This window comes from Mus pahari, chromosome 3 (assembly GCF_900095145.1).
Source record: "Mus pahari chromosome 3, PAHARI_EIJ_v1.1, whole genome shotgun sequence".
Taxonomy (NCBI): Eukaryota; Metazoa; Chordata; class Mammalia; order Rodentia; family Muridae; genus Mus; species Mus pahari.
Window position 1 is genome coordinate 90309632 of NC_034592.1, and position 12519 is coordinate 90322150.

At 42.8% G+C, this 12519-nt stretch overlaps 1 protein-coding gene across 1 annotated transcript in view; it reads left to right on the top strand.

Moving 5' to 3' along the window:
* Positions 1-12519, top strand: part of Dcdc1 (doublecortin domain containing 1) — a 360393-nt gene that overhangs the window by 150704 nt on the left and 197170 nt on the right. The window contains 1 exon segment of the mRNA XM_021194912.2: positions 9660-9761. Within this exon segment, the coding sequence (XP_021050571.2) occupies positions 9660-9761 (102 nt within the window).

Consider the following 12519-nt stretch of genomic DNA (forward strand, 5'->3'; position numbering starts at 1 on the left):
TTTGTAGCATTCTGGTACATTTTCTGGCTACAGCAACTTAAAATCTTTTCATGCGGAGGATTCCCAATGCCTTCACCTTCAATGATTGAACTCTCCAAGTACTGCAGTATGCTCCTCAGGCAACAGGTGTGGCTCTTCCTTTCCTCCCTCACTGTCCTAGCCCCCTCTAACTCCCTAGCCCCCTCTAACTCCATACCCCTCTAGACACTGTGAGAGCATCTGCAGTTGCCATGGCTCACTGACTTCTGCCTTCCTGGTCCTGTGCTTCCCCTGCAACTCCTCCTCCTTTTCACCCCCACAGAGATGCTGTCAGCAGTGTTAGCCTGGGAAAGCAGGATGGAAAGGATTGATGGGAAAGGGTATTAGCAAATCAGTAGGGGATGGTGGGAGGGAGAGTGAGCATGTAGTAAGGTGGGTGATTGTGTCAGAGGATTGATGAGCAAGAGCAAGTGATGTGTGAGTGGGTGGGACGGGCATGAGGGACATGGAAGGTAGATGTCTTTTTCACTGGAATTAGTGCTTTCACACACAATTGGTTACTGATGCTCTCTGGGTTGCCTTCCACTTATTGCCAGTGGAGGCAGATCCAGTTTCTGTGGCATCTAAAGCTTGTAAAATTTGGGGATGGTAGTAGGCCAGGCAATGGGGAGCTCTCTTTAGAATCAGGCCTGGGAGTGGGTTTTTAACTTACAAACACAAAACCACAAGAATTTGGTAGTGACTGACAGACAGAAGGTCTTAGGGTTTTACCTCCTGGGCCCAACGCTGTGATTATTTTTATATGAATAGAATGACTGGACACTCTTTAAAGGCAAAGCTAATGTGCCAGTCTCTGTAGCCTCAGATCAAATTCCCATCTTTGTATCTTATAGCTTGTTTATGTTCTTTTTTTTTAATGGGCTGATTTGGTTAATGGAAGAAAGAATGCCAACTTTCACTTACAGCATCCCTGGCCTTTCCTGTGCCCTGGACACTCAGATGAGCTACATAAACACCACAAGAGCACCCCAAGACTGTTTAAGATCTGCATCCTTTCTCTGTGGTCACTTAAGCAAGTTTAAAGCTCTCTGAGCATTTGTTTGCTTATTTATTATGTACTTAAATCTCTGTGGATCAATTTAATGCCTCGAAGGAGATCAGGTATCCATAGAACCATTGAAGGTTTCTTTAAAAAGCTTTTTTGGTGGCATCTTGTCATTTATTCTTTTATTCATATATATTATGTCCTTCTTTTCCACTGAGAAATCCTTGATTTCTTTTTCCTATTTGACCATTTTCCCCCAAATCTGTGTTTATAGCCCATGAGAAGCTCTATTTCATCTGTTATCTGAATAAACAATGGGGAAGAACTAAGATTTGACTTAAATATTAGGAATATTAAATTAATAAATATTAAAATGTTTAATATTAAATCTCAGTAACAGAATTTTTGTCATTATGGTTTTGAGGAGTCTTTAAAAGTTGGCCAAAATATGATAGAGACAATCAATGCTCTTGTGTAAACTACGCCCTAGTAGATTAGTTCAGCTACCCATTTTACAGGTAGGGAAACTGAGACAACGTGAGACTCGGGCATCTATGATGTGTGCTTTCCAGCCCCTTGACTGGATAGCACCTAGAGATGGACACAGAGTTGCCCCTCTCACATCCCAGACACTCATCTTCCCGGGGCTGCTTTTGCTGACAGGCATCTGCAGCCAGATGTAAATCTTTGTGCTCTGAAAGATCCAATCTTATCTATTTCCACGTGCTGAACAGAAAAACAGCTTTGGTAGCAAACTCGGGGGGAAAGCAATCGGTGCCGGCATTAGCTCCCATGCCGTGCGAGTTGTAATGAGATAGGCTTTGCCTGTGCAGCGCTGACATCCTGGAAGGTGCCCAGAGAATTGCCAGGTGGGCAGTCAGCAGGGAAAGTCCACGGGCCAGAGCTGTATTACGGTCCCAGCAGTGACTCCTACTAAATGAACCACTGAACCTTACTGCTGCTGGCGCTCGCTCGCTCAGGGAGATTGTCCTTCTCCATAGCAGTTAATTTGTTTTTACCTCTCAATTAGCTTTTTCACAGAGTGTTTGATATGCTCAAGTTGCTAAGATTCCCTGCCCACATATGTTCCCCTCCCTGGCATTACCCACTGACACCTATGCTAATCTGACTCATCACGAACATTCCCAAGCAGAATTCTTTATCTCAGTAACCCATAATGCAGATTGTCCAGTATCTGCAGATGAAGTGATACACTCAAACCTGCTTAGGATTCTACTCACAGTAGATAAAAATGTTTTCCTAGAAACAGTGCTTGAGTAAGTTTTGGTAAATTGAAGTAGCTATCACATTAGGGTAAAGTTATTGTTACAGGCATAGTTCTTTAAAACAACTGAGTAGCATTAATACCCTTTACTCTAACCCCAATTGAAAATATGATGTCAGAACTGAGAATGTGGGAAAATTAGTTCTGATTTCGTTCATATTAAATCCTGCAATCTTCATTACTCTGAATGAAGTAGAATTTGGGACTAAGCTTGGTTCATTAAAGGTTCCCTAACATTCTTTCTAAAGGATTATATGGAGTCTTTTATTTACCAAACGTGTGTATAACATGTTGTGTTACATGGAACCCATATACATGATGCTCTAATGATAGTTAAATATAATTTCAAGCACCTAGTTAGTCGGAGTGAAAAATCCTGTTCTCTTTTACCTCAAGAAAGTCTCATCACAGGGGCTCATTAAATTCCCTGGCTAAGGATGCAGTAGCCCAGCAAATCATCTAACTGTTGATTGAGAGTAGTCATCGAGTGGATTTGGTGAGAATTGTACTTGGAGAAAGCATTGTTTTGTCAGACTATTCCCCATATTTTGTCCATAGCTAAGGTCAGAATTGGAGTAAAAGAAGATGCTCCAGTGAAATATAGCTAGACACTTAAGGGAAGGGACTCAGCCTTTCTCGGGTGACTGTGGAGCAGATGAAAGCCACCTGGAAGATTTCACCATGGTCTTACGGCTTTATTGCTGTGAAGAGACACCATGACCATGACAACTCTTATAAATGAAACCTTTCATTAAAGCTGGCCTACAGTGTAGTCCATTATTGTCATGGTGGGAAGCATGGCAGTATCCAGACAGACATGGTGCTGGGAAGGAGCTGAGAGTTCTACATCTTGGTCTGCAGGCAGCTGAAGGAGACTGTGTGCCACACCGGGGATATCTAAAGCCTAGGAGACCTCATTGCCCAACCCAAAGTGACATACTTCCTCCAACAAGGCCAATTTACATCAACACGGCCATACCTCCTAATAATGTCAGTCCCTATGGATAAGCATGCAAACACATGAGTCATGAGGGCCATTCCTACCCCAGTCACCATAGCCACCTTTTGTCTTCCTTGACCTTCCTGTCATTCTTATCCACATCTAAACTCTCAGGTATCCTCCACTCTTGTTCCCATCAATTTTTTTCAAAATTTGCTGCTAGGAGACATGTTCTCTGAAAATAAGATAGTTTCAAAACTTTTTGGACAATTATTTTCCTTGGAACCACTATATAGCAGATAAAAGAGGATCGGTTGTTTGAAGCCAACTGATTTGATCTCCCACTGACTCCTGATTGCCTGTTTACCAGCTTTAACTTGTGTTCAAATAAGCTGAAATTGACAATTATAGCCTATAAAGGGATCAATAAGTAATAATTCTGACTCTTGCTTTCTCTTCTACAGCTAAGGTACTTTAATTGTGACAAAGGAGTGAATCTCTAACTGGAATACCATGCCTTGACAAATCGGGGGGGGGGGCTACTCTGTAGTCTTTTAGTTCATCCCTAAAATCCTATTTCATGGGTACCCATCTTCTTTCGGTACTTCTAAACAGTAGGCTTTGCTGAAACATAAAATTAATACTCTTCGTAAGTAATCTTTCTGGTTTTTGAGGATGGTATGGGGAGAGAGTTCGGCATGTGACATGTGTCCCACATTCTGAACTGCCAACTGGTCCATCTCTGCAGGACTGAGATGCCCATTCTCCAATTCCACAGTTACACTCTTCCTCAACAGTTGCCTTTAGCAGAAATTAGTGCTTTTTCCTGAAGAGAGGCCTATGCCTAGCCTTTGTCTAAGAGATGGCTTCAAAGGAGTGGCTCCGTGTCCTGACTCTGAGTGCGGTTGGTTCTAGATATGGGCCTCTCTAGCTCCAGAGCTCCTATGAGAGGTCTATGGCAATGTGAACAGTTCTTCTTCCCCACCCACTTTGCATCCCTAGGTTCCCATCATTGCTCCCGAATGTTCCCCAGTGAATTTACTGCAGGCAATTCTTCATTTCAGTACCTGATCTCAGAGGACTCCAGTCCAGACAACAGGTAAGTTTATAGCAACATTTTAAATTATATCCACCTGAAATACAGCAGGTGATTTTTTTTTTTGTGAGGCTGTATTATCTATCTGCACAGACCCCTTTGCGTAAATCCTGTTGCTGTGCAGCCCCTGACTTTCAGCCGCACACTGCAGGGTCATTTTTCTATTATTGCCTCTTGACAGCATTGCGCCCTGAGGCATTTTGAAGCTCAGACACTTGGCCTTCTGCTCATGCCATGGAGGGCTTCCTGGGTGGTCTGCCCAGTGGTTGGTTAGAGTTGGAAACCTGCTGTTCCCCAACAGCTAGCTCTTAACCAGACGGATAGTATTAAAGGCCAGATAATGGCACTGAGCAAGAGTTTTCGTGGCCCATAAAGGGATGCTGTATGTGATGCCAGGCAAACTTACCAAAGGACAGCACTGGCTCGCAAATCCCCATTCGAGTCAGCTTACTCTATGTAGTTTAAATTTGAGTCGCTGTCTCTGTGATATATGTGTACTAAATAGAATTATTTTGGTATTTATTGATTTATGTATGCCTTTACAAATATCACATATGAAATTATATTCACATTGCTTACTTTATGTTGATAGACCTGCTTCAACAATATTAGCCTAGCCATTAAGTTTAATAATTAATAAGCACCATTAATAAACACCAGCAAACAACACTACTCTGAAACAACCAATAAAAACAGACCATTTCTTAACCATGTCCACAGTTAGTATTCTGGTTTTCGCCACTGTTGGGTACTTTTCCTATTATTTTTGCCTCTACAGTTTATTCTCAAAGCAGAAATCATAGTGATCTTTTGAACACTGTCATCTAGGTGGGAAAATGGCTCAGCTGCTAAAGGAATGGGTGACATAATCCTGATGCAGTAACCTGAGCTCTGTCCCCAACATCCAAGTTAGAAAAAAAGTAGGTTGTATACATCTGTTATTCCAGCACTCATAATGAGATGGGCAAGGAGAATGTTTTAAAAGCTTTCCAGACAGTCTGGAGGACTCAGGGTAGCATCAGGAAGAACAAGAGGGAAAATATTGTCTTTTGATTTCCATGTGCCCAATGGCACCTGAGCCTCATACTGTTATTCTTCTATTGGAGCATATCACTGAGTCTGTATTCCTCTCTTGGCCTTTATCTGTTTCCCTTCATGTTTGCCTCTCTCCCTCTGCTGCAGTAACAGTAGCCTCCTAACCACCCCTGGAACACCACACATTTGTGCTGAATCATTTGCTCTGAGCTTTCCTCTTCTACAGTGCTTTTCTCCAAGCCTATCTGCTTGTCTCTCCCTCTCATTTCCAAACCACTCTTCCAAGAGGGTCTGTCTTGAGCATCTACTTACGGTTACTCCCATCTCAGTAGGTGGACCCGGGTGTCTGGCACCTGTTCTACTGCATTGTTTTGCCCTCAAATAGCACTTATCACCTTCTCCTTACTCTGAACTGTATGTACATGTAACTAACGTTCCAATCCTTCAGACACACAAAGAGTAGGCCTATTTCCATTATACAGGTGGTGCTCACATGAGCATGCACTACCATAAAATTTGCAAACACAACATATTTTAGCCACAAGTGGTTAAGACTATTGCCTCTTTCAATTCAGTTCAATGTCATTCTCTTTTGCACCATGCTGTATCAGAGTTGCTATGACATTACTGAGGTATGGCTCAGAGAAAACTGGTTGGGATATGTTAGCAGTATTTCTGTCAGTATAACCAAATGTCATAGATGGTAATCTCTCTCACAGTCTTGTGAGTTCCAGTTCACGTTGATTAACTCCAGGGTTTTGACCCTGTGGTAAGCAACATAACACAACATGTCTGCAGAGTGTGGTGCAGCAATGATGCTTCCAGAATGGGAGTCCCGCTGCTTATTCAATGGTGAGGTAATAATGACCTAGCATCTATCTAGAGATAGGTCAGTCCTGCTCTTAGATGTTAGGGAACCCTCCAGTAGCACTATCCTGGGATCCATCCTTTAACATAGAAGCTTTTGCCCAGGACATAAGATTTAAGCTGTGGCATGAAGGCATGAGTTTGGACCTAGTGGGATGGAATCAGTGCCTTGTAGTCAGTCATCTATATAGTCCAGTTGTCCTCGCTGTTTTGATGTAAAAAGATGGCCACATGGTCAGAAAGAGTTGTACTTTCCGTACAGAAGAGCAACAGATAACAAAACACAGCTAACAGAAGTCAAGCATGCTATAAAATTAATAGATTCAACTAATTTGTGAAAAACCCTCCCACATTTTGTAATTTATAGCTTAAAGAAAACTGAGGACAGTTTTTTTGTTTTTTTGTTTTTTTTTTTTTTATCAAGTTCAGACTCAACTCTCAGAACCTTTATGAAATGACCAGATACCTAGGACACTAAGAGAGACCTTTCCAATCAAGAGCAGTAATTGTCATTAGTCAAGTGACAGAAAGAAAGACATCATCTTTGTCCTGTCCCTGATTTTCATGAAACTACTTGTGCCTGGGCCATGTGTTCCATGTCCCTTTTGATAAAACACTTACTGAGTAACCATGCAAAGACATGGGTAGAGAAGAGGCCTTGGAGAGTTAATCTTGGAGAATGTATTTGCAACTTTATTTAATGTTTGTAGTGGTTTTCCTGTATGAGTTTTGAAATGTATGCAATTTGTGAAGTCTTATTCTTCTACATGAATATTTCATACTGTGTTTCATTTTTAATTCCACATTCTCCTTGCTTCAGAAGTCCCAGGAAATCATATAAATGTCAGGTCTCACTACTCTAGATGTGCCTTCAAAAACTAGGGAGAATTCTTAAGATGCATGTATTGCTTGTCGTCTGTTCCTCATCTTACCTGGAAGACAACAATCATCTAATAAACAGGGATCTTATACTCAGTTAGGATATTTTAACTACCAGGCCAATACTTGACATTTCATAGCACTCAGTAAATGAACGCGTACATCCATTACATACCAGGGAACCACTAACATCAACCAAGTTTAACCTGGCTCAAGAAAAATTAATATCAACATGAAGGAGAATGAAAATTCTATGCCACACCAAACACTTTTGAGACCCCCGTGCTTCTTGTGACCAGGGGCATAGATTTACATTCCTATCTGTAGGCATTCTTCTGTTATTGTGAGCTGTGTTACTACAGAGGATCCAGATTATAATTGTCTACTTTCCGTTATCTAGAGTGACAAGGCCAGCCCTGACTGCTTTGTGTGAGAAGTCCCGCTTCACAGGTAAGAACTGAATTTCAGAGCTATAGGAAGGGAAGCCCCACCAGTAGCTGGTCTTTCTTAAACCAATGATGAGCAATAAGAAAGCAAGTTTTCATTTGCCTGCTTCTATCTCGTCTGTGATAGAAATGCTCAACCTAGTAAGCAGTCTGTGTCTAAACACTGCACATTAGAAGTAGAAACACTTGTCATACGAACGAGCACCCCAGAATGGCAGTGTGAGTAGCCTAGTCCCGTGACCTTAAAAACCAAAGGCACACCCTTGGGAAAGTAAAAGTGTCAAAGAATTCTGAGTGAAGGAATGGTTGCTTAACTGTGGGAACACCTGTTTTTCTTAGGCCCCTGGAGAATGTTGGGGAATTAGAGCCAGTGTTTCTGTTTTCAGTGCACTGATTTGGTTTTTTTGTCTGTTGGGCTCTTGTTTTGCTCCCCATCCCACCCCCACCATCACCCCCTCCTCTGGCCAACAGAGCACAGGAGTCTCATTATCAGCAGTGAACAAAGCATCAGCTAAGGATGGTGTTAGGTGTGGGGCAGGGCTCTGCTCAACTGCTCTCAGTTGGGCAGTTAGAGCCCACACTGTCTTTTCCCTAGAATATAGCTTGCTGCATTCTGAGACCACAGTCTAGCAGTCTAGACAAAGGAGTATCCATAAATTCCTCAGTCTCATATCTATCAACACAAACTGGAACAACTGCTTTCCTAGTAAACTCAGGTGTTGTCTAAGAGTTTCCTTTTAGACTACAGTCTTGAAGAGATTATTAGAATAGCAAGATTCTCTTTCCACTTCACCCCCTACATATTTGCAAATTTAGAGAAACTGCTTACTGAGAACTGTATTGTTATTAGATAGTCAGTCTATATCCTTCCTTTTTTCCTTTCTTCCTTCCTTCATTTTTCCTCCCTCCTCCTCTCCCTCTTCCTCCCTCCCCTCTCTTTTCTTTCTTTCTTTCTTTCTTCCTATATCCCCATTAGGAAAAGACACTTCACTTCGTGGATTAATAATCCAGTGCTGCCAGGCAGAGGCCATGGGCTGTCCACCCTGCCACTGTGGGGCTATAGGAGCTCCGAGGGGGTCATCCCATCACCCCCAGGGTTTTTACATGCTTACTCTTCTTAAATCCCCTTTCCCCCAGTACATGCAGAAGCACTATTGAAGCACATTGTTTCCCAAACTGGGTTAAAATTTGCTGATTAAGGTTCGAACCATCTCCGAAGAACAAAAGACAGTTTTCTGTTTTTTGGGAAGTTATTCTCCCAACTTTTCTCTGGAAATAGCATGAGATATATGTAAAACAGTCCCCTACTAAAATGTGATGGGCATATCAGAAATGGAAGAAAAGAACTTTTGAGGAAGAAAAATAAAAGCTAAAAAGCAGGGATTTAAATTATTCATCAGGCCTCCCTCTGGCCTGAGTCCTTTCTTGCCTAGTGAATGGAGCACCCTGCATGGGTCCTCAGGACAGACAGGGGGAGTGTTCACTTTAGTGGGGCCGTCCTGTCAGGGCTGGTTTATTCGGATCCTTTTGACCAGAACATTTGCTGCGCTCGTTTTTCCCCCCTTTTTCTCCCAGCGACTGTTGCATAATGCAATATTTTATCTCTGTTTTCAACAACTTGTTGAGTTTGTGCAGTTAAAATGGCTGACCTTCACCATCCTGTTATGTAATAAACCTGTCAGGTTGAATTTCCTTGAATGAGTCAAAAGACGAAGAGCGCACTGATACCTTTTAAAAACGAATTGAACATTCTCCATGTAATGTGTGGCTTTCTGTTTTCCAAGGAGAATGCAATGAGCTAGTTAATTGGTTGCTAGCTGACCTGTGGCTGATGTGGCTCCAGTGGAGCATCTGTTGGGACCAGCGCTCTTCCTTCCCTTCTTCTGTCCTACGAAGGTGGGGAATGGGAGTCAGGTGAGACACCAAGTCTAAGGGGGAAACACAGCCCTTTCTTGCATAGTGTTTTTGATTTTACAGCCAATTACTCGTACACCTTCAGACAGTTGGGCATTTGCTTTGCACATGTCCCTTTACGTAGATATGTCCACACATATTTATTTCTATTTTTCTATGTGCACATTTATCAGGTGCGTGGAAATGGTAAAGATATGGGAGAGATCTCTGTTTACACCCGTAGAAGAGATTTAGAGTCTAATAGCCAATCTCAAAGTGACGATAGAATGCAAAGAGTGAGTAAGAGTTTGTGTGAATATGAGTATTCCCCGTATAACTTAGAGTTAATGTGAGCACATCTTAAGGTAGCTTATAAAATACAGTCACTTGTTCTGCAAGGTGAGGTTCAGTTGAGTGTTGACTCCTGGACCTCAACCTAACCTCATCTCAACCATCACTATGTTTGTATTTACAAATTTTTCTATACTGAAAACTGGTTTGGATACATCAAGATTGTTCTCCACTTATTCACTAATTTATTTACACTTCTTTAAAAATTCCATAGTATTTGGTGGAGGGTATACTCTGGGCATAAGCCAGGCACCCTGAGTGACTGACATATACACCTGTGATCGTCTACCTTGCTCACCTTGAGCAAACGCCACTGGGTTATCTTGGACATTCTTACCTTTGCCTATTTCCCAGACAATTGGGAAGCTTTTTTTCCAGGCAGAACCAACATGTTCAGGGTCTTTATTTTGGGCTTTTGTCTTGCATAAAAGGACACGGAACACCCCGTTGTTTACAAATTGGGGTTATGCGCCCCAGTGCACACCAGTGTCTTGGTCTCTGTTGCCTCCTCTTTGTTTAGAGGCTCACTCTTTTCTCTACTCAGTCCAGCACCCTCAGACCTACCTCTGTCTGGATACATTCATACCCTGGTTCATAGTGCCAATCACAAAAGCTGTATCTTAGTTTGGTGGCACTCTCTGGATCATTTGCTGAACCCAGAGGGGACAGGAAAATGTTACTTTATTAGAAAAAGATCCAGAACCTTAGCTGCTTTCTTTTAATTATCATATTCATGATTATACAAATCACCATGGTACCAAAGTCCTTCTAGAATCTTCTACCTGTCTCCCACTCTTTCCCCACTACTTTACATGTTAGTAAATACTGAAACTTGAGGTGCCTTATACAGGAAACTGTTATCCCACGGAAACTTTGTGTATTGACTAATAACTTACTGAGATTGTGCTTCAACCTGCAAGTAAGTGCGGGTGTGGCTTCAGACAATTAACTAGGGGCACCACACAACTCTGTTAGGGAGTACCCTTCTGATCCACCGTCTGCTCCCTTGTGTGGACACTTGTCTCAATTGCTGCTCTACAAGGTTTCCTACTCTACTCAGATCCCAGAGCAAACTCTGATCCTGGAAAAGCCCAGTGATGATAGCTTTAAAGATAAGTGGATAAAGATTATCACAGTTTGGGTTTCCACAGACCAACCCTAACCAGTGACCTGCAGATGGAAGGTGCAGACGCTCTTACCTCCCGTAGACTTGTGACTGCCCATTCCTGGCCACCTAACCATGCATCCTGTCAAGTTAGGGAGGTGGAGATTGTGTGCATCCCTGTGAGAGTGGGTCACGTGCTCTAAGAACTCGGAGCTTAGAGCCCATATCCTCCACACAGCCCTGGCCTTCGTACACACCCACACCCCAGAATCAGGCCTTAAACTTTTCATGACTTCTCCTTTACCAAAAAGTGATATCTACAAAGCGAAAGCCTTGTGATTTAAAAAATGACTGGCATCACATGGTTTCGGAGGTCAAAGCAAAACAGCTCAACTAAGCTCAAGGGTTGAGGGCATGGGGAGCTAAATGCGAGGCCCTGGAAATAAAACATGAAATATGTTCGAACTTCCTGAGAGGAAAAGAAAGCAATGCAGGTTTTCACTAACGCCTCACCTCCTAAGCAACCTAAGAGAACAGATGCTGCCATCCCAATTTGGCTCTGTCCTGTAAGAGATATAGTTCATATAAAATAAAAGGAAATATTGCATCATTTCCTGCTCTTTGAGGCTCTAAACCAAAAGTTTGGCTAAAAAAGGGTTGATTGACATCAGTGTTACCTGCAATTAGGGCGGGGCTTAGCGCCGAGCTTTTCTGTAAGTATAGTTGTTGACCAAAAGGAGTAATGCACTATTGCACTTAGTCAAGGCTTATGGCCAATGACATGAGACACCCAACATGTTTATGGGACTGAAACACCTTTTCTTCGAAGACACGGCATTTAGCACTCTTCAGCGTGCCTTTGGCAGAAATTAATGAGAGAGAGAGAGAGAGAGAGAGAGAGAGAGAGAGAGAGAGAGATCTAAAAGACTACATCCCTGCAGGGACCACAGAGTGATAAGAAATCAAGAAAGTACAAGAACTGACAAGGGAGAGAGGAAAAGGAGGCCTGTGACAGAAGGCTGGGGGAGGGGCCTAGTGATGGATAGCGTGAGGAGCCAAGCAGGGGCGGGAAAGCCGAACAAAGGTGACAGATGATAATGAAAGATGTCTTTTTAAAGTACCTCACATGCCACAGTTCCACTGGATTTACTTTACATTTGAATGTGTTTTAAATATGAACCCTCTTCATAGCTTAGTCTCTGGCTGCAAGGAGCAGGGCTCCCTGACAAGGCTATTATTTAAAATGAGGAGTGGCTTCACCTCACACTCTCACTCCAGTAATGTCTTACTCATGACTCCCAGACATCGGTTCCTAAAATCACTCCCAAGGTTTGCAGGGCTTGGAAGTAAAATACTCACAGAAGAGCTCTAAAAGAGCCCGCAGAACCCGAGAGGCACGTCGTCGATTGTACAGTCCTGTAAGCGGGGGAATTATTCTTACGCCCCCCCCCCCCCGCCCCAGGTACCTGGAGCTGCTTGGGGCCGGGGAGCTAGCCTGTTGTAACAGTAAAACTTGAATCTGGCCTGCAAAGACCTAACAAACCGTGCGGCACAGACATGACAAGCATAGCCCTCATCAAAGAGGATTGTTACCGGGT